At 32.2% G+C, this 23836-nt stretch overlaps 2 protein-coding genes across 2 annotated transcripts; both read right to left on the bottom strand.

The window, feature by feature from the left end:
• Nucleotides 1-6722: 6722 nt before the first annotated feature.
• LOC110415607 (alpha carbonic anhydrase 4-like) lies at nucleotides 6723-11481 on the bottom strand. Its single transcript, XM_021427308.1, has 7 exons — nucleotides 11326-11481; nucleotides 9225-9442; nucleotides 8837-8943; nucleotides 8552-8654; nucleotides 7674-7832; nucleotides 7506-7559; nucleotides 6723-7151 (listed from the first exon to the last, which is right to left on the bottom strand). Exons 1-7 carry the CDS (start codon nucleotides 11465-11467, stop codon nucleotides 7062-7064), a joined length of 873 nt encoding a protein of 290 aa, XP_021282983.1. The 5' UTR covers nucleotides 11468-11481; the 3' UTR covers nucleotides 6723-7061.
• A 4830-nt stretch (nucleotides 11482-16311) lies between these two features.
• PMI1 (plastid movement impaired1) lies at nucleotides 16312-19950 on the bottom strand. Its single transcript, XM_021427058.2, is given in 3 exon segments — nucleotides 16312-16788; nucleotides 16791-17279; nucleotides 17282-19950. Coding segments are annotated over 3 exon segments (2580 nt in total). The 5' UTR covers nucleotides 19239-19950; the 3' UTR covers nucleotides 16312-16654.
• Between the last annotated feature and the right edge of the window lie 3886 nt (nucleotides 19951-23836).

The raw sequence follows: 23836 nt of genomic DNA, 5'->3' as shown, positions 1-23836 counted from the left end.
AAAATAAATTTCAACTATGTCAAAACACAATACATGTCATGATCAAATTTGATAATTAAATTCATAATCAAATGCATAGCTCAAATCAAGTTTTACACTTCAAACCTTAATGTCAAGCAAAATGAAAAATCATGTAAGCATGTGTCTTGACCAATATAATAGATGAACCAAAATTTATTTTCGTAACATTCAAGAAGTTCATCATGATCAATTTCATGAATATAAGCAAAGAATCAATCTTAAAACAATCATTTAAGCACAATCATAAAGCATGCTTCAAGAATTGATCTTAAGATTCATTGAAAAGACTTTTCAACATAAGCATATGAACATATCATTCTCTAGAAATGATATTATTTAGGTAAGCACATAAATTTAAGTATTCATGAGTAATTTCCCATTTTTCAATTTTAACATTGTAAACACAAGGAAAATATGTATTTGCATCAAATGATCATGAGATTGTTCATAATGCATGTTTTCAAGAATCAAAAATCATCATTGAAAGATATTCATGAAAGGATTTAATGCAATGGACAAAAAGTGAAGTAAGAAGACATTTTAGAGCTTAAAACCTATCCATTTTAGCATCAAAGTACTTAGAAGTCAACTACAAAACTTTAGGGGTAGACTATGCTTGATTTCTGCACCATAAAAACTAGAAAAAGTGTAGACAATGCAATTTGCTATTGTGCAATTGTTCCAAATCATGGATTTATGTAAACATGAATTGTATTTTCAAAATGACCATGTTTAGAACATCATTTTGAGCATGTATAGCTTAAAATTCTTCAAGGAAAAAATTTAAACTCAAAATATAACTTTTATTGCTCATTGTTATTAACTGTTAATAATTGTAAGGCTCATTTGAAAAATCATGTTTCAAATATGTTCAAGTATGCTGAGTTTTCATCATGAAGGATAAATATGATGTATGAAATGTTCAACAAGCTTGTTAGGTAATGTTAAGCATGACAAGCAATTAATCTAATATTCTCAACATTTTTCAACATAAGGCATTCTTGTTTAATTTATTACACCCTCTAAATGATAAGTATTATAAAATGTCATCAAACTATCGCATTTAAGATTATGCTTAAGAAAATTCTTTCATTCAAATTCATAAGTCATGAAAGAAATATCAAGCAAAATGGAATTTGAGAAAAGTCAAATAAATCAATTTAAATAAAAAGAAACAAAAAGTTTTGCAAGAAAATAATTTGTTAAAGATTTGATCTTTCTTTTCAAAAGTCTGTACTTGAAACATGCAAGATTTTAGTTGGACATGCTTTATGCAACATCATGAGCTCAATGCCATTCAATTTTGTTTAATAATGCACTAAATGATTTATGAAATACACACTGAGCATAGTGAAAATTATCTTGCATGTCAAGGGTCATTTTCAAATATTCCATAGTCATGTACCAAAAATGGCTTTATGACCATTCAAGTTTACAAGCCAGCAAGCACATCCAATAAGAGCAAGTCAATGAGTATTTTCATCATGGAATAAACTTGTCCAGTTCATAAATCATTATAAACTAAAGGATGGCAAACATTTTTCTCATATAAGCTCATTTTGCTTTAAAAATACAAATTCAAGTAGTCAAAGCTTATCATGCTTAATTTTAACCAACTTAAGACATTCAAATAAGTCTTAAATGACAAAGTAAAGTTGTTCAAGTAGTCAAATTATCTTAGACACAAGGAAATCAAGAAGTCAACTATTCAAACTCAATTTTCCTTGTTTATGCTACTAGAATAGGCAATTATGCAAATCAATCAATCTCAAGAATTTGACAACCAAGAAAAATAAGAGCAAACAATCAATGTTCACAATTTGACAAATAAATGACTTTTGAAATAGAAATCACTCAATTTCCATTGTGTGTCTAAAGGGCATTCAATCTCTAAGAATTTGTTTCCTTACTCTAACACACCTACAAGAGACACTTTTCATATGATCTTTGGTATCCAAATTGCTTTGGATATTTGATAGTTAGCCTCATTATACAAAGTTCCTTTTTGAATCCACACTTGTTTAACTTATAAGGTAGATTTTTCTTAATTGAACAAATGTGTCAAATATGACCATGAAAGTTACAATAAATGCATTTGGTTAACTTTGAAAGTGGGGAATTCATGAAAACTTTTTGCTTTTTATATGTTAAATCTTAAGCTTTATGTAAATTCTATTTTCCTAAAACAAACTTTTCTTTCATTAAGAAATCATTTTCAACATTAAATTTTGAAATCATTTTCTTATATTTCAAATTCATTTTCTTATATTCATGTAAATATTTGCAAATCTTTTGCCAATGAATACAAATTTGTTAAATCAATGTCAATCACATGGCATACATGAGAATCAAAGAAAACTCAAAATCTTCTATCACAAGTTGAATAACACTCAATTAGTTATGCTTTAGGGCTTTAACAAGTAAAACATGCTTAATTTGAGTTTAAGAAGTGTTACCAATGGCTCTAATTCCTTGGCTGATACATTTAGAGTTGTCACCAAAAAAAACACTACCGCTTTTCTTTTTATCAAGCTTGGCAAATGAATTTTCATTTCCATCCATGTATTTTGAGCAGCTACTATCCAAGTACCAAGGTTACCTCTTATTTAGTTGAGCTTTCAAACATTATTCCTTTTACTCTTGCTCAACCTACAAAATAATTTTTTATTTTTTTTCAAAGGTACCCATACTTTAATGGGTTCGTAGTGGTTAGTCAATACATAAGAACCTTTAAGCACCCAAACCATCTTGGTTTTAGAGAGGTTGTTGCCTTTATGATAACAATAATAAATTATATGACTTCTCTTGCCACAAGCATCACAATGGAATGAAGATGCATCATTTTTCCTTTTAAAAACAACATTTCTTTTGGTTTTTATTCTTTGCACAACTTCAATTTTGATCTCTCTTTTGTTGAAGTTTTAAAAGAAACATTCTCATCTAATGCCTTTTGCAAGACCTCATTTTTGCTCTCTAGTTCCAACTTTAAAGATTCAAAATCTGTTTTTGGAATGTTCCAGCTCAATTTGAAAAACATTTCTCTTATCAAAAGTAGATTTGAAATCATATATAATTTTTTCTAATTCATCATTTAAGATAAAGTTTTCCTTTTCAAAAGCCTATACTTTAAAGCTAACTTATCAAATTCAGTATATAAACAATCACACTTATCTTGAAATTCATCCATGAAATATTAGATAAATTAGAAATTACCTTAAGTTCTTCATTTTTGGCCATCAAGCAAAAGTTGGCTCTTATTTCTATTTCATCATTAGTTTCCTTCCTTCCTTTCTTCTCATACGTGAGGAGTGAGCCATACATCTCATTGAGGGTGATGACATTAAGATCTTTGTGTTTTTGAATTGCTGTCACCTTTAGCTGTCAAGCCTTTGGTAAGCTTTTAAGCAACCTCTTGACCACTTCATGTACAAGAATTTCTCTCCCAAGTTGCTTGAGCTTGTTGACAATGTTAGTGAACCGATCATTCATGGTTATGATGACTTCTCTTGGTTCCATCTTGAACATCTCATAGTTGTGAGTGAGAAAAGCAATCTTGGACTCCTTAACTTGTGAAGCCCCTTCATGAATGGTCTTAAACTTCTCCCAAAGTTCTTTAGCTATTGTACATGCAGAAACTTTGTTGAACTCATTGAAATTTAGTGCACGATAGATAGTGTTTATGGCTTTGGAGTTTGTTTGCATTTTTCACATTTCAGCTTCAGTCTACTCTTCTCTGGTTTTAGGAGTTGTCTCATCGGTTACAAGATCTAATTTCATAGGAACCTAAGGACCTCTAGTGATGACATCCTACATTTCATAATCAACAGCTTTTAAGATAAGGAGCTTGTTCATTTTTAAAGTTACGTAGTCTCATTCCAAATAAGGAGCTTATTCAGTTTAAATTTGCATAGCCTTAATCTAGATGAAGAACTTATTCAGTTATAAAGTTGCGTAGCCTCATTCCAAATGAAGAGCTTTTTCCTTTTTAAAGTTACATAACCTTACTTTAGATGAAGATTTTATTCCTTTTTAAAGTTACGTGGCCTTATTCCAAATGATGAGCTTATCTTTTTTAAAGTTACATAGCCTCATTCTTAGATGAGGAGCTTATCCCTTTTAAAGTTACATAGCCTCGTACCAGATGAGGAGCTTATTCCTTTTTAAAGTTACATAACCGAACTCCATATGAGGAGCTTATTCCTTTTTAAAGTTACATAACCGAACTCCATATGAGGAGCTTTTTTTACAAAATATTATCTTTTCGGTCAAAATGGTGTCTATGTTTTTACACAATTCCTAATTCTCAAGAAATGTGCAAAAAGAAACAGTTGTAGACACCTCATTTTGTTTGAGGTGTCTATTAAATTTTGAAAATATAAAAAAATAATAAAAAATATGAAAATTAGGAAAATAACAAAAAGAGCGAGATAAACATGAAAAGGGAAACATAAGTTTGCATCAATCTTAATCTTAGATGAACTTAAAAATCTAAAAACAATTAAGTTAGATTGAATCAAAACTCAAGAAGCCAATTCAAAAAGCAATAGAACACATTGGGTATAAAGATGCCCACGCATCGATGCCAAAAATAGAGGAAAATGAGAGAGAAGCAAACTGAGAAGAAACAAATGACAAAGGAGAGAAAACAATTTTTTTAAGTTCTTGGGTTCTTGGTTTTTTTTTTCCTATATCTAGGAGAATCGATTTTGTTTATTAAAATATTATTCCAATTAAACGGATGAGGAGATCAAGAGGATTCAGGGATTGAAGTTGTCTTTTATATAAAAACTCTCACTTGGAAGGAGTAATGAAGTTAGAAATAAGGGAAAAGGAGAGAAGAAAAGGCTTTATACCAAAAGCAAAACTACATCATATTAGACTCCAGAAAAATGGAAAATTTTGATGGATTGGATCACGACCCACACCTTGACCCAAACCAATTTTTAAAGTCCATTAGCTGGAATCTACTTTGTTTTAGGTACTGAAACCCAAAAAGGTAAATATAATGCTTTTCTTTTCTTTTCTTTAGCTTGTTTGATTTTATAAGAGCATAATATAAGGATTTTAAATTATAAGTCACATTTTAGGCAATCATGAAATTTGATTAATTTAAATAATAATTATTTAAATGTAAATCTTTTAAATGAATTTTTTAAGGAAGGTTACAAGTAGCAACTTTCTTAAATTTTTCAGAGTAAAATTGTTTATGAGACCTTACCATAAGCGTTGGAAGGTAATCTCATAAATTATTTTTTTAAACAGAAAAAAGAGGTTTATTTTACATAATTACTACCATGAAATAATAATAAAATCACAATAATAATGTTTCCGTATAAGTTTGATAAAAAGTAGATAAATAAAAATTCTCTACTGATGAAATTTTCAAAAAGCTATTAAGTAATAGCTTTTTGAAAATTTCTAGAAAAGAAATTTTTCTTGAAATTTGCTATAACTGTTGGAGTTTTCAAGAGTATTTCAATATCAAAGGGTTTTTGTTTATTTCAATTTCACTATAAATAAATAAAGATTTTCCAATGATGGAATTTCAAGAAGATAATAAGTGATAGCTCCTTAAAAATTTCTAAGTAGGAGATTTTTTTTGAATTTTGTCATAAGTGTTGAAGTTTTCAAGATGTATTTTAATATCAAAGCGGTTTTATTTATTTTTGAAAAATAAAAATAAAATTAGATATTGAATTTAATAGGGCTAAAAGGCATATAATTAATTAAGTATCAATTAAATGGACCTTGTAAGGGTGCTAAGATTTTCTTTACACGTAACTGTACTCCTGCATCTAAATCGACCAGAATTTATATTTTTAATGAACCTAATTCAAGCCTAATACCTCATTAAAAATAAATAAATTCACCTAAGTGGTCAATTTTAGCTAAACAAAAAAGATTGATGATCGCTCTTCTTAAATCAAATTGTTAAATTTGAAAACTTACATGTTATAGTAAGGCCTCTTTACTTTTTTTCGAGATAAATCATCAAGAATGTTATGGCAAGGCCTCTTTACTTTTTTTCGAGATCAATCATCAAGAATGTCCGGAAGTAGGTTCTCCTCAAGCAAACCGTCAGCCGCCTCCAAAGAAGTGATACTCTACCTTCTCAAGCAAACCCTCAGCCGCCATCAGAGAAGTGATACTCAAGCAACGACTATTTTCTCATTTAATGCTACGCAATTGCTCTCATTTAATTTGCAAGTGTAGATAGCTCAGTCTTGGGCCTGTTTTAAAGGAGAAAAAGAGCAGAACCAAAGAATTACCTTGTGATCAAAGATTCTTCATCTTCTTCCATAGTTCGTACAGTTTTTTGAGCCTACATTTATTAACATGTTGTATTCACTAAGCAACATCTACCTTTTAGGGGTTCTTCTTGCTTGTTTAGTTGATTTCAAAATCAATTTCGGAGAGTAAGAGAGGTTCTACCTTAGTCTTAAAAAGATTGTGTTAAAAGGTTCTATCTTAGATTTTGAAAGATTGAGAGGTCATATCTCAACTTTAAAAGGCATTGGTGAATCAAATGGCCATATCATAAAAATTGACCAACTACTAAACGCAGAATACGAACTTATGAATATGAAAGCAAAGGACATGCGATGATAAAATTGTAAACAGATTGTCGAGCTTTTTGTCATCTAATGTGGCTAGTACTCTAGTACAAAATCTTAGATTTTATTTCGAATTAATGTAGGAGATATGTGAAAGAGAATATATTCAGATTTGAAAAGGATGAATTTTAGCAGAAGCTCCATGCAGTAATGAGTATGATGTCTAAGAAATCAGGAGTACTGATCAACTAAAAATCACTGCATTTGTCAAATTTCCATAACTAGGAAGATATCTAAAATTTACTGCCATAACTTCAGTAATGAAAGTAATTGCTCTTCATTTTCTGAATGAAGTCTGAAATGTTTATTTTCAGTTGAGTTGCGGAAAAAGAAAGTCGCAATTATTTCAATGATGTGTGAGTGTTAAGAGTAGTATGAGCTATAGTTTTATGTGGTGCAGTTTCTCTTTCATTTCTTTTTCTGTATCTAAGCAGAGCCGCCATTCATCCTTGGAGTATAGAACAACACTGGTCTTTCATCTAGTCGTTGGGTTGGCCTTGCATTTGCCTCAAATCCCTGGAGAAGAAGAGAGGAGAGACAGCGATTCAAGTACAGTTCAAAATTCCATCAGGGAGTAGAAAAGAATTTCATTGTAAACGTGAACATGGATAGCATTTGATTGACCAAGGAAAAGAAAACATCTAGCTTCAATTCTAGTCCAATTCTGTTTTGATCTCAAGATGGTTTTGCAAGGACAGAGTCCCACAATGGCTATGGGTGGCTTGGGACTTCAAAATTTTCTAAGTTCATGTCAAAAGCTAACACTATAGTCATTTCTGCTTCAATTAAAAGAAATTATCTCAGGACTTGAGCACTTGGCCCAATGATAAGTGTATATATTTGCATATATCTCAAGTTAAAAACACTTACATCATGAACGGCGTCCCTTAACGCCCTTACTTGCTCCCTCGTTGCTGTCCTCACCTAGTAAGATCAATATAGAAATGTGAAATAAGAATCTAGGAAGCAAGGAAGAATCCCTGAGAACCAATACGGTGTTTATTGTTTATATAATTATGAAAGGCGTAGGTGATATACCTTCTTGACAATTGTCCAAACTACTCCCTCAGTACAGGGAGGTACCGTAAGAGAACCAATATATCTATAATACTTTCTGCTACCAAATTGGATATCTCCCGGATTAACCATCCCAAGATTTTTCTCTTCATTTCCAATTGTTTTTATGTGGTGAAAAAGCTGCAAGAAAAAAGCAAAAAAAAGGAAGGAAGAGCTAATTAAGAAGATAATTAGGTAAGCAGCCCCAAAATAGTTGTTGGGGTTAATAGTGACACATCCGAATAGGATGTAGACATCAAAGATGTGGAATTGTTTATTTCTACATTACTTTCTAAGGCTTTTGATCTACTAGATATGACAAATCTAATACTCTAATAATTTTTTCACCATTTAAAAAATATTATCCTGAGATATATTCAAGTTTAGTTGAAGAGTCTGATTGCATAGCAACCAGATCCTTCTTTATAGCCTACTACAACATTCTATTTAAGCTATTAAATAGCACAGAGTTCTGCAGCAGGATGTAGTAAATTGGTTTCACAAGAATGGCCATATAGTTCAGACGTAAAATGGTTCGCTCAGCCATTTGTTATAATCAGTAATTGGTAAAACGATTTGTGCATTTGGGATAATGATTCCATTAGAACATAACTGAGCAAACACTTTTTTCATGTCTAAAATGTGCCATTCACCCCTATTCCCACAAGAATATGTAAATTAAAGTTACTTGTATTACTTGCATTGGTATCTTTCCTTTTAGCCTATTTTCATTACCTGGTCCAAGTATGCATGAATGAAAGTACATCCTAAATGATTATGCTCTTGCACTTGCATTCAAAGTAAACAACGAAGTTGAGTACATATACACATGTACCAATTGAAACAAAATGTTTCCATACCCTAGTGAGGAAGCGATCAGGTCGGCCATATTTGAAAACAATTGCAATAACTGCAATCTCTCCATGAGAACTTAGATGAACTATGTGGAGCTCCAGCTCTTGTCTGTAAACAAAATTGAGGGCAAAAATTGCATAAATGGCTGTTAGATATGTCCTCTAAAGTGGAAGTGTATTAAATACATATTAAGAAACCATTTATTTACAATGATAGGTGCAGATAGTCTAATCATTTGAACTGTATATATATAAAATTAAAAGTAAATCTCAGAGCAGAGAGGGATATACCTAGTTCCATTGAATGTATGTTCTGATGGTGAATGCCAATGACATTGAAGCAGTTTATAGTCAGTCCCATTTATATTAATTTTTCCTGCATCCCCTTTCCACCTTACCTGATAGAATATCAGATGATTATGACAGTAGAACTGATCAAGAAACAGTGACAGCTGATACTTCATGATTTGCATAAAACAAAATTTTTTATGCAAATCATCTGTAAATTGGATTTTGTTTAGTTACTGTTTATCTAACAGTACTCATTGATGCCTTGTTGAGTCACTTAAGGTTACTTTTACTTATTTGATTAAAATTCTTTGCATTCATAAGGTGGTTCGTTGTTAAAATGATTCGATATGGAAATGGAAAACAATCAACAGATGTTAGCACATTTTACCGTAATGTCATGTCCCCGGTTCTTCACTACAGCAGGAGCTGGTTTGTAGTCCCTTTTCAATTTTCCCAATTTAGGAAGAACTTGGACCTTTTCACTGAGAAGATCTATAGGAGACTGCAATTTTCCAGTGTCGCAAAGTTGCCAATGTGGGTTGATATGGCCCCATTCCTTTGGCCCCTTGCCAGTTCCTTCAGTGTAAGTAAATGGAATTTCATTCTCTGTCCCCCGACCAATCGGCCCCCAGAAAAAAGAAGGTCAGATACTGTTGACATAGACAACAGAGGTAGGGAGAATATTTTGCTTTGGTGCATCATGCACATGAAGTTAAATGCTGTAGTGAGAAAAAGAAAAATTCCATGCCTCATATTGAAAAAAAAATGCATGATTGTTCTCTCTCTTTTGTTTCTATTTTGGCTAGTTTTTTTTTTTTTCCACAATAAGAGAAAATATTCAATTAATCATCCCAGAAGGGAGAACCTGGAAGAATCCAGGAAGAACAAAAGGACAAAGAAGGATCAACATTTGTCCGTAAGTACAGAACATAAGACACCTTGACATCATGTACAAAATGCAAACTGACAGTACAAACCTTGACTATCAGACATAAAGACACAAATTTAAGGATAGCCACTCCAAACAATCAGTTCAGATAACCCATGATGTTAAAAATCAGGACAGTAATCCAGAGCACAAAACACAGTTCAACCTAGAACCTCTACGACATTTTGGCTAGTTTTTGTTCATGGTTGTAACAGAAAGACTTGGATGGATCCCACATTTTGATCCCCCATGGATGGGAACAAAATTAAGAATAAGAGTAATGAGACGGGAATCTGCTCTTTTCTTTAACTTCAAGCTTAAATAACAGGTAGCAGGGTAATGTAAGACAAAATGTCAAGTAAAACTTAAAACTCAGGAGAATCTGCAATCTGTCTAGCTTTCTGAAAGAATATATTGAACTGAATCAACGTATTAGCACTTAAAAAGCAAAGAAGCTTATTATTGAAAAGAATAAGCAAAAAAACCCAGACAGAAGAAAAACAAACCAACTAAATGGAATTTATTATTTACATAAACTATAACACAGAAGCAATCAAAGAGTGAAAGTCTCCAAAAGCTTTGGATTACCATAATCTGCACTAAAAGCACAATTTAAGATTCCCAAAAAAAAAAAAGGGAAACTATGAAATCTGAAGTCTTAAGGCTACTAAAAGATTGATGCCAAATTAAAATACAACAGTAAAAGATGACTACTCTTGTTGGAAAGTAGAGAACAAATTCATCTTAGAGGAATTGAAAAGTAATGGGGAAAACAGTGAAATACTTAAGCTAGGAGTTATGCATCTAGGAACAAAAACCATCTATAGACTCGCCAGAGAATTCAGTTTGTATCATATTGTAAGAAGTATAATGTTGGAATTTCAAGGAAAAATATAAACAATACTTAAAATTTTGTAAAAATTGTCTTCTTTACAGATAAAAAAAGGAAGACTTATCGTCTATTTAATGAATTGACAAGAAGTATTTTCTTTTCAGTTAGGAAGAATGTTTTATTATAAAGTTCTCTCACATAAATCGATAAAAAAATGGATTAAAATGTGAAGAGAAAGATTTTCCTTCTCTCATTAAAGAGTTTTGCAATCCAAAGTTGGGGGTGGAGTAATTTCTACAATGATAATATATTTCAAAAATGGAAGCAAGAAACTGACCAAAGCATTGTCAGCATTGCTGCTGGTTTGTTTGGTTGTTACGTGTTATTTTAGCCACAAAAGTTGGTCTTTGAACCCATTAAAATAAAGAGGGTTTACGTTCCTCAGTCTAGTGATGAACCAAAAGAACAAACATTTTAAAGGGAAAAGAAGAGCAAACTAATAACATAACATACAGGACAAGTAAAGAACAGATAGTGTAAGTGATAAAAACAAGAAAAATGGGATTCCAATTCATTAACACTAGAAAAAAGACTGAAGGAAACCATGATCTGGCTTATGAAGATATATTAATTAAGCAAACTAAGGACAATTTTCCAAGAGTCATGGAGAATGCAATGCCAATTGCCGAAACAGTGAGGAAAACAAAAGAAAGAGGGAGAGTAACATACCAACTTCAGCATAGGATGCAAAGCAGATGGGGAGAAGGTAACAAAGAGAAGAAATACCGAGAATGGCAAAGATGGTGGGTTCACGGAGACCGAAACACTTAACCTTCATTGTGTTTGTCTCCCTTGTTTCAGTTACAGACATTGATTATAATGAAGATATTTATAGAGGGACATGCTTTTGTGTTTTTTTCCTATTTCTAGTCTTTTATTGTTTGAGAATGCATGAGAATTCACTGTGTAAGTGTAATCATTCCTCATCCTACGCGTCCTGAAAGCGCGTACAACTTCTCCGTAAATCTTGATGGCCAGCAAAGTGAGCTCCAACAGGAAGCCTGGTCTAGGATTGTAAAATTGCGGGCAATTTGCCAGTAAGTGCACTGTCAATTTGTCCGAGTAAGCATAATGGCATATATAGTTTATAAGCAATCAAATGTCCGGAGCAATTATTCTTTGTATCCACTGAGACATAGCTTGAGCAATAAATATCGCCTGCTTTAGTTTTTTTCATTTTTGGCAAAATATGCCTAAAGTATTAGGAGGTTTGATTGCCATTAGTTTCAGCACTTGGCTAAGGTGCATGTTTGGTATGATCAGTGATGGACAGAGTGTCCAGTCAGACAGTATTTTTATACATACTACAACAAAGGGAGAAAGAGGCAATGTTGCAAATACGTAAAACGACGTGTACTAAGAGAAGTAGTGTAGAGAAAGTCAGGACTGGAGCACAGTAAACAGTACTGAGTCTTATAACAGGTGTACAGGGAAGAAGAAGCAAGAAAGAATTTTATCAGTTTTTTGTTATCGATCTGAATATTACAATGTTGTGTTGTGCAGAATGTCTTCTGCAGGGACAGCTCCCCGCAGCACTACCTTTACATTATAATGCCAAAGTTAATTCACAAATATTAATAAAATAAATCTTTGATTAAGTAATAATAAACCAAGATCGATCCTCTCTACTACTCTAAGTACATCCTGTTTGACTCGTTCGCAACATTACCCTCTAACCCCTTTACACTTGTTAAAGGTAGTTGATGCTGATCCGTTTCTGAAGCACTTCCTCCTTGCAGGAAGTTCGTGAATCGTCCTTAGCAGCTGGCGGTAATACTTAGTGATTGGTTCCAAATTGTTATCGTCTTTATCAGGTCAAAATCTACTTGCATTTGATGACAATTAGTCTATTTTAATTTGTTAAGCTAATATTAAACAGACTATGAGGACCATGATCCATTTATATTGGAAAATGCACACTGCACCCATTGTGACAATATGAGTGGACCAATTAAGATGTTAGGCCAATTACTGTTGTTTCATTGTTTCGAGATTAAGTAAATGCAGGCCGGTTGTTCCTTGTTTTGTTTTGAATCAATGGCTCCTGTTCTGATTTTGTTGTTCCTTTTCAACTTTGAAGCCAACAGAATACACATCAAGACCTCTTCCTTCATACTCAAAATTGAACCTTAATAAAAAGAAATCTAAAATATTACACAAAGAAGCTAATATCTTATAGATTTGATATCTTGTTCACAATTATTCAAGTATAGGGAATAGCAAGAGATGGGTCTTAGTGAAGAGTACTATATATTTTGAAGCTATTACATAATGCTCCAAGTGTTTTGGATTTAAGAGCACTAACTCGTTGTTGGTGTATGTTACGGAACTTCTCTGATGTGCCATGTTTAAAATTGCTTGAAAGGGTTGTCAATGTTAAATTATTGAATAAATACATAGACTTGCATTGATATTTGTTTCATTAAAAATTCAAAGAAGAGAAAGATTTAGAGGCTCAGCTGAAACGATTGAAGATCTTGTGATCTGTCGTGGTTCAATCCTAACTGACTTTTTTTGTTTTTTTTTTGCTAAATAACCGTAACTGACTTGGTCTCTGATTTGAATTACTCTGCTAAGCTTGCTTGATCTGCTGAGTTTGTTGCATATCCTTCCATGATCTGCTAATCTTGTTCTGATTCGATACGCTCTATTACGCTTGATTTACTATTGAGTCCTTGTTAAGCCTGTCTTCTACTGAGCTTCTGTTAAACTTGGTCTGGTGCTGAGCTTGCTGTATGAACCCTTTACATGCTCCCGCAAGCTGGTGGAGACACCATTTACGTCTATCTGGGATCTTAAGAACAAAAACCTTTGTTAAGCTAGAGTTTTTCTGAGACCATCTGAGATTTGATTAATAGTAGGGATGTAAGTGACTTGAGCCAACCATTCTGGACATGTTAACACACAAAGTGACAATCAAGTGCTAAATATTTCATTCTGGAGTGAAAAAATGGATTTGCACTTAGCTATTTAGCTCCAATATTTGTCATTACCCAATACTGGTGAATGAATGAGGGAATCTGCACATGCTTAACTGATTTCCATGATATTAGCTCCAATAGTAAGGTAGAAGATCTTGCTACTAACTTTGCTTAAATGATTTCCATGACATTGGATCACTTCCAAGGTAAATGATATACACACTTATAAAGTTTTATTATCCAAATTATCTACCCTGACTGAGTCATTGGATGCAAAGACATGCGCATATGAGAGTTTTGCAATATGCAAGTTTGAAAGTTGGAAACGACCAAAAGTAGAGGAGTCATACCAATATTTTTTACTTATTGAATTCTATTCAATTTAATAAAATCCTAAGTTAAACTTAAGTTCATTAACAATGATATGCTTTCATTTATAAATCAAAATTGGGGTTCAAAAGTATGGTTACATGCAAGAAAAATATTAATATGCCCATGATGCCTTATCAAAAATCGATATCAATTAATCATATATTATCTTATTTTAACTTAGAAAAAATAGCCCTCAATTTCAATTTCGTAGTTGATTTAATTTCCCTTAATTATTATTACTCTATTCTCTCTTTTACCATTATTTAAATATGGAGATTTTTTGAAAGTCTTGTCAACACTTATGATGGGATCAAAAGAAATTCTCCACACTTCAAGAGCAATAAAAAAATTCATTCTCTTGAAAATACTCTTATCATCGGATTGATTTGAGATTTTATGAAAAAGGTTTGTAATGTTTATATATATATATATATATATATATATTATTTATGATTTTGATGAATTAAACCTTGATCTATTTCATTGGAATAAATAAATGGAAACCCATCATATTGGCATTTTTTATAAATTTTCCAACACTTTGAGTAGAAATTTTTAAAAATTTTCCTCAACTAAGAATTTTCAAAAAAAAGAAATGTCAAAAACAACTTTCTTGAAATTCAATTATTGGTTAGATTAGTTTTTACTTGTGACTACATATGATACAAGCAAATAAATATCATGATGTAATTTACACATTGTTCACCATTTGTTTGCTACATATTCCTTTTATTTTATACAGGTTTTCATCATTATTTAGTAATAATGAAAATGTTTTATTTTCATTATGTGTCTTTGCATTATTAAAACATGATAGAAAAACAAGTAAATGAATAAAAATAAACAAGGTTTGGAAATACAGGTTACAAGTAAGCCCTGTGGCTTTGAATGTTTAGCTGCAACTTCTGGCCTATGAGGTGAATTAGGTCCACTCGAATCTAGCCCGCTTCCTTCTTCCTACTTTCTTTTTTCTTTTGTTTTCCTATTGCCAAAACTAGTGATTGCTTTGGTCCTAACCTACTCTAAACCCTAACAATAAAACCCTCTCATTTTCTCTCACTACAGTTAGCAGCTGCTCAGCCCTTCCCTCTCTTCAACTGGCCTTTTGCCTTCAACTCAAAAAACTTGTCCCACTCTAGGTCCAATCAAGCACTTTAGGTCCTAAACCTTATTAGACACTTGGGCTCCAAGCCCAATTTTATAATTTAATATTAAAAGGTTCAAGCCATAAAAAGCTTTAAATTAAAAAAATATATATTGAAAACCACAAAGGTTAATAATAATTGAAAGAAAACCATGACAAAACGAAGTGTCTAAGTTTTCCATTTTTGCAACTTTTTGAGAACTCAGAATTAGCAATGGTGTAAAGACCACAATGAATTTGTCTAAACTAACAAACAAAATGGAAAACACTTTTCACCTTTTTAAATGAGTTACATTTACTTTAAATTTTAAAAAATTTCTCTATTAAGTACCTGTTTGACCTGATTTTTTTTAATTTAAAAACTATTATGAAGCTCGTATAAAAAATAATAACTTTTAAAATTAAATTAAATCTATTTAGTAAATTTACTTTTATAAGTTTTCTTTATAAATAAATTGTGTGACAAAAGAATTTATATAAGTTCTAATTTTGATTAAAATTACCATAAAAGGTATTTAATAAATAATTTTTTATTAATCACAAATTTCGTTGCTCATGATGAAAAAAAGTTAATTTTAGTTTTTTATTTATAAAATGTATAAAAAATATTTTTATATAACATAAAATTTATAATTAATAATAAATCATATAATAATGAAAACAGATAATGTTGAAATTATTTTTAATAGATGAGAAAATTTTTGAAACAAAAAGAAAAATTCTTTTTAAAAAAAGATGTGTTTTTAAAAAAAAGATGAGAAAAAGCTCCTCCTTAGAGTTTTTTTAAAAGTTTTTTTTTAATTTTATTCTTTAAAAAAATTTATTTATTTTTTTAAGAGCTTTTTCAAATATTTATTGGACTTAACTTTTACTTTTAAGAGATAAATAAGTTGAAAAAAAAAACTAAATAAGCACTAAGACTATATGACTTCAAAAATTAAATCGAGGTTTCATAACTTTAAATATTGAAAAGTACTTTTCTGTTAAGGTTAAGTAACTTTAAAAATTATCTTCCATCAAAACTTTATAATTTTAAAAATAGAAAAGATAATATTCCTTTGAGGTTATACGACATCAAAATTGAAAAGGTAATTTGAAAACTCCACAAATAAATCAACATGTTTTTCTATGTTCTTGATGTCTTTGGATTTTATTTTTGTTATTTTTTTGGTAGTTTTAAAATGATATCAAGTTGTAGATGAATATTAAATATGAACATAAAGGGAAAAAAAGAAAGAAATTCTTCATTTATTAACGGAATTATGGCATTAGACAAGTTACAAACTAATTCAAGGAAAGAAAAGAACAGAGAAAGTGTAATTGCTGTTGTGAATATCTTCTAACAAAGCTACTTACAAGTGCATCAATCTTGTTTAGGAAAATATTTATTAAATTTCAAATCTCAATAGAAGATAACGCTGCAATTTTGGCAGGCAAGAAAGAACAATCTGCTCCAAGTGCCAGTGCTTTATTCTGCCTGTACTCTTTCATGTTTCCTGCCTGGAAAGAAGGTTGTAGATGCAAGGACGAATTTTGCTGTAGAATTATGGAATCGTTCACTTCACTTTGCAAACTTTACATCTGGATTTCTCATTGTTTTGAGCCACATGTCGGCCATTACTCTTGAGGAAATGCTCCAGAACATATCTTGGCCCCTCGACAACACACGCTTTCCTTTTCTTCCAGACTTCCCCAGCCATATGCTACCAGCCACTGCATTGCGGTCAGCCTGTGCCTCTCAGTATCCCATATGTTCCTCTTCCCTGCTGTTCTCACCTTCAGCCCTCCAGCATGCAAACTCGTCACTTTGAACCTCTTTTCCTCATCATACTTGTTTGTTTTAATGTCAGCTCCTGAAGCTTGAATGAGTGCTAATACAGGTCCGCCGACTGCCTCATATCGCCTTAAGGGATCCCGTAGCTGCAAGACCACTGCAAGCGTGAGTGCTTCTGGGTCTCCTAGCTCAGCTTCTGAAGAAATCAAGCTGTAATTTTTAATCCAATTCTCAAGTGGAATAGCAGAAACCAGCATTTGGTCCTGATCCTTTCCATTATCTGTTGCTGTCATTCCAATGAGTGCAGAAACATCAAAAGGAGCTTCTTCGTCCGACATTTCTGCCTGTACTTTTAAGGCTTCAACTGCCATGCCCTCAATCTTCTGCAATGAGAATGCAAGAATTTCCTCTCTGTCAATGGGTTTGCATTCACATTCCAAATTCCTGTTGCGATCCTTTCTTTCCGGCCAGTGCTCATTGCATTTGCCATAGTTTTCACAGCAGCAATGGTACGAGCTGCACTTGAGCTAGCACCTTCCTTGTTTCTTCCTTGGATAATTGCAGAAGCAATTCCTTCAAAAGCTATCTGTTCTGCAGTTTTACCCATAAGTTCATCCTGGGGCATTAAAGATAAAATTTGGGAGCTGAGTTTCTCAAGTCCAACGGCTGCCATCTTCTGAAATAGTTCAAAACCACTCATTGATTTATCTGATGGAAGAACCATTGGTTTTGACATCTGCATTGCTAGTTTTGGCGTGTCTTTTCTCGCACCCAAAGAATCCAAAGGATTCATGGAAACTAAGTAGCCTCCATCTCTTGTTTGAACCACACAGCCTAACCCCTTTCCTAGATCTGGGAGATAAATCTTTGAATCAGATTCGCTAGAATCCTCAGCTCTGTCAAGCTGTAGAGGTGGAATATCAGTTTGGTTGAGTTTCAATTCATTACTTCCTTCATCCTCAAGCATCTGGAGAAATTCCCTTGTAACCGTTTCTTCGTCAGCATCTAGTCTTTGTGATTCAGTTTCTTCATCTGTTTTGGCTATCTTTTCCTCCCCAATCATAGATTCAAGAGCTTTTATTTGCTGAGCAATTGAATCAAGCTCTGTTAGTCTTGTCAGGTGTAACTGGTCATGCACCATCTCCTTAACAACCTCGCTTGAAGCTGACTTATCTTCTCCAGTTTCTTCAGATTCTGCTACCCCAGCTTGTTCCTCTTGAATCTCAACTCCTTTGTCCACAACTTCAAAGTCTGGCAGGTCGACATCTTCCATCTTTTCTGGTTCTTCTGACTTCTCAATGGTGACAGAGGATGAAGCCGGGGCCGGTTCATCAAGATTCAAGTCATCTAGTCCTTGAAGATCAGCTGTCATTCCTGTCCGTGAAGGAGTCCATGTATCTGATTGGCTGGTCATCCTTGGACTAGGGACACTAAAAGAAGTTTTCGATTGCTTACGAGCAAAAGATGATGAGAAATTCTTGGATTTGCCACTCTTCAATCCCTCCGCTTGATTATAAATTCCGATGCCCCCATCTTTTTCCATGATCTGAATTCCCAATTTCACAACGAGTTCTCCCCCTTTTGCCTTTCCTGATAGATTGAAACTCATGTCCCATTGCCGAACCCGAGTTCCCTCATAGCTCTTCTCCACGGACTCCTGAATAAGCAGACTCAAATCCACAGAATTTCTCCCGAAGTCAAGCTCATCAGCATCAACTGCAAACAGATAGATCCAAAACGGGCGGGGCTCAAATTTTAGTTGCTTTCCATTGCCTTGAGTGCAATATACATGGCACCTAATAAATAGAGTCTCTTCAAAATCCGCAGCTCCTTGTGATACCCGTGATGGCATTGTGTTAACAGCTCCATCTTTGGTTTCTTTCTTTCTAACACAAACGGAAAGTCGCAGTCCATTCATGGAAGCAGGAAGGCCTTGGGCAGTTACAACTTCAACAGACAACAAGCAGCTCAACTTTTGCATTCCGAGATGCGATAGAACTCGAATCGGCTTCCAATTCCAAATTCCTTTCTTTTCTGTGAACGCTGCTTTTTCTTCCAACCGATTTGGCTGATTTGATCTCGTGGCTTGATCCTTCTGATCAGCTTTATCATCAGGTTTTGGCCTGGAACGCCAAGGTGACAAGGACATTCGCCTGGACCGGGGTTTGGTACTGGATTTCGCTTCAAATTTAGCTTCGGTAGCCTCATCAGTAGATGAGACGGATGGAACTGAAGTACGAGGAAGAGCAAGGGAAGCAGTTCTTCTAGTGGCGGATATGTGGGATTGGTAAAGGGATTGACTGAGTGCTTCCAGTTCTTCCAAAAGCTGAGTATTGGAATTTCTCCGGCCTGCTGCGTATTCTTTTGCCATATTGTTGAAGATAAAGAAAAGAAAACAATTACAAATCCAGGAGCAGAAAAAGTATTTATGATGTTGGAGTTTGAGTTTCTTCCGGAGAGTTGGAAGGAAGAAGAAGAATAAGACGATAAGGATTTTCCATGGTTGAAGTTGTTTGTGTGGATAGAAAATGCTGTGAATGATGAGAAGTGGCAGTTGCTGGTCCTTTCAAATTTTGATTACCAGCCACCAGCAATCTATGAGGGTAAACATGTGATGGATAAGAGGAAACGTTGGTGTCCTCACCCCCTCCAACTTTTTGCTTGAAAGTGATGGGATTCAGAATGAGGAAAACCGGTCCCCCAGAGAATTTAATGTTTGTTCTGGTATGTTTATGTTGTATGGTTAATATATATATATATATAGATAGATATATAGATATATAGATATATAGTACTATCTTGCCAGGGTCGTTCCAAAGTTACTGTGATGTGAATGGTGCTTGTGGACCCCTGGCTTTGTCTAAGAAATTTCCTGCCAAATACAAAGTTTTAGCTATCAAGCACCAGCAGCCGTCTGACTCCCAAACCATTTTGCTGGCTTTGAAACAAAAGATGGAAAGCTGGGGAAATGTGTTTCTCACAAGAGTCTGAGGGGCCTGTTATGGTGGCATTGTAGCAAAACGGAAGGACGGCGAATTCGTGTTAGGGATAACATGTTTTCAAAATAATTATGGTTTGAAAAACCATGTGGAGCAGAGAGTGGTTTCACTCAATGCCACCAACCGCAGGCCCAGGAGTAAATCATCTGTATCTTACAAACCAAGCTGTTGCTCTCCTCTGAATTTTACTTATTGTAACTTGATTCTCAAATTGTTTCAGAAATTCAAAACCTTGTAATTCATTATTTTATTTTATTGTCACTGCAAGGGGAATAAATGCAACAAAACATTAAGCAAAAACAAGTCAACCCATTCTAGGCAGGCAGTTGCAAAGGCCGCCAAAGGATCATGACATATCCTCATAGATTGAACGATTTAATTAATTAATCATCCCAATAGAATAGACGCAGACACCTGGCCGTTAACTGTCAGTCCACCGATCGATAGTCATGTTCTTGAAATTTGATGAATATTCTATTCTATATTGTAGTAACATTTATATATAGGAAACTAGACAGGTAAAGAGTAGCCACCAATGCTTTTAGAATTCAATGGCATTGCATCCATCACCCTTTGGCTATTCAATGGGCACGACCAAAAGCCAGAGACCGGAAGGGCCGTCAGTGGAGAGATATTGGACAATAGCGAATCAATGGTTCAAATTGCACTTGGTCAGAAAATTTTTGGTTTCCAACAATATCATTGTTTTCTTATTTAATTTTTAATTGATTTTTGTCATACATTGATACCTGAATATCATAATTCAATTAATTGTCATTTAATGTCTGAGGATATGAAATATATGCAAGTAAGAAGTATTTTCATGAAAAATATTAAAATTCAATAAATTTTACTTTTTATATAACAATATATCATAACTAATTATAACTTAATTATAAATTTTGAGATCATAAAAGTAAAAAAAGAAACAAGAAAACATATGAATTTTGACATATCCTTTCAAAAACCAAAAACTGCTTAATTAGTGACATATTTAGAAGATGATAAAAAGTAAAAATTTAATCATCAACTAATTGTACAAAATTTATGAAGTTATTTATCTACTATTTAAATAATAATGGAGAAAATTAATTAATTATAAATATAATTACATAAAAGACATCTAATTCCATAATAAATGACAAATTATTTATAACAAACAAAAAAAAATATGAGTTGCAATTTTCATATCACAAACCACTCCATATTACTTAGATATGTAATTAAATTCAATTAGTATTGAGTAAGATATGCTCTATATTGACATTTGATTGACTAACAAGTTGAGATTACAAAAGAAGAATTACCTTGTTTCTTAATGGTCGAATTTATTAAAACCCTAAATTACCGTAATGAAATTCAATATTTTTGTAATTTACAATCATCCCCCTAGTAAGCAAAATTGAGGGAAAAAAAAACAAAATAAAGATTGTGCTATATATATATATATATTTAAACCACTTATAAATACATTTAATTTGTTCATGGTAACTTGTGGAGGTATCATTTTGTAATAAAACTTTAATGGAATCATTAATCATACTAGAAATTTTATTATTACTTATTAAATTACAACTTAACTTCTAATTGATTTTAATAAAAGTACAACATATGGTAATTCTTTTATTGCTTATCATCATTATATCAATAAATTTTTTTTGCTGATATATTGATTGCTTACCATCTCATTATCTTCTTAGTTTATAATTATTTTTTGATTAATTATCTAATAATATACATATTCAATCAATTATATTAATGATTTGTTCATTATATGAAATTATAAATATTATACTTATTTATTTTGTTAAATTATTTGAAGAATACTGTATAAATTTATTGAGCAACTTAAAATTTATTGGTTATATTCATATTTTATGGAACCTAAAATAAATTTGAATTATTATCATAAGAGATAAGATATATATAAATCATATCATTTATCAAATAAATACCACAGTATCACCAAATTTTATTTTTGAGAACATTTAATATGGAAAATTTAATTTTATTAATAACATTTTCTGTCTTGTAGCCAACATACATACAAAAGATGTTTTAATTTCATATTTTAGTTCACTTTCAAAAAAAAAATTCATATTTTAGTTGTTTTATCTTTTATACAATCTTTTTTGTAAAGAGATATTGTTCAAGAGGGAGAATACTGTTTAACCTGGTAATACACATACACAACAAAAGAAACTTATTTGGTGTCTTAATCTTGCTTCCTTTGCATATACCTAGGGGGAGCTTTGGTATCGAAAGCTCTAACTCATTAGACCTGTACATGATCTCTGATATATTGTAATTGATTAAGCTCCAATATAGTTACACATCATTCTTTTGTCTAATAAAATATATATACCTACACATATTAGAATGATTTATTTCTTTGGCACAGTCATACATAGTGTGTTTAAGTGTTCAAGTGCTGTATTGTTATAAGTATCCTTGGCCTTGAAAAGATGTAGATCCCAACACGAAGACATCTAGGTTAATCAATTAACAAGGATACTGAGTCCATTAACATTGCGGAGTTGTGAAGTAGAGGTCAGCTCAAACAAAAGTCAGTTGGCCAAGGCTCATTTCTAAGCAATTATATGCAGTCAAAAGCATTTCAAGATTTCGAAGCGAACAGGAGACTACTTCATTTGATCAAAGAACCTTTGTCATGCGATTAATATAAGGAATGAAGTTCAAAGTTTCAACTGCTTAGTTGAACTAATGAAAAACCTTAAGTGATTAACCTAAATTGTCAAACAGTCTCAAGTTTGCTGCAATTTTGACGCATCCAACTAGCAGGTTTGGTTCAAACGACTAGAATTTTGAAATCTGTTATAAAGAGTTGAAAATTAGGATTTTTAACTGTATAAAAAAATCATATGAAAGGGATTGGACTACAATGTGTGACGAACTCATATGTAATGCATCTTTTCTCTTTGTGCTTAATTGTTATTTTTAGTTTGTAAATTCAGGATTTTGCATAAGAGGCAGCTAAAGGGTGATCATATAAGGTCATAAATTGGGTCAATGATTCGATTTAAAATAAAAATTCATTACTTCTGAAATAAAATTAAATTGTAACATAAAATTTTATTAATAATTTAAAAATTAAGGGATGAAAGTCATCACCCTAGTCGCCACCTTCGGTCCGCCTCTGATTCTCAGTTAGAAAATTGTGTGTTGTAAAAGATATATTATGATCAGGTGGTGATCAAGTTGCACATTTGTAAAGCTGTTAGCTTTGGTTATTGAGTGTCTGATCACTCATTTGTTGTAAAATTAAATGTTGCAAGCAATTGTTGAGTTTGTAAACCTAAGATTCAAGTTTGGGATAACTCATCTCATAAAAGTTTGGTAAAAACTACCAGTTTTACTAGTTGTCAAGATAATGAATATACAGTAAAATTTTTATAACTTAATATTTTTGAGATCATGAAAATTTATTAATTAATCGAGATATTATTTATTCGATAAATTAATAATTTATTAATTTATTCATTAATTAATAAGAAGTTAATTTATCAAGGTTTAAAAAGAATATAAAATATCACAAATGGTAAAACGAAACACAACGGCTTCTCATCTTAAAGGTATAAAAAAATCAATAATGACCAATGAAATGCATAAAGCATTGTGTAAGTACAACATAGAAAATCCAAATTACACCCAAAAGCAATTGCAACAGTAAATATCAAAAAAGTTTAACTTGCAAATGAGTCAAGTAACAATATCAAATACGATCAAAAGGTTATCAAAGTATTTAGTAGCCAACATTGAAAAAAAAAATAATGTCAAATGACACAAAACTACAAAATTCCTAAAGGTAAAAAAGGTTCTCTATGAATAGTTTATTCAATACCAAGAACATGTGACTATGGCTAGTGTAGACACTATAGTTTTATATGAATTTTAATTTTTTAATTTATTTATTTTTTATTTTATTTTATTTTATTATTATTTCAATTTG

Source organism: Theobroma umbraticum, unplaced genomic scaffold, assembly GCF_002168275.2.
Source record: "Theobroma umbraticum cultivar Fairchild unplaced genomic scaffold, ASM216827v3 scaffold_147.0, whole genome shotgun sequence".
Lineage (NCBI taxonomy): Eukaryota > Viridiplantae > Streptophyta > Magnoliopsida > Malvales > Malvaceae > Theobroma > Theobroma umbraticum.
The sequence above is the reverse complement of the archived record's forward strand: the minus strand, read 5'-3'. Positions and strand labels throughout refer to the sequence as shown.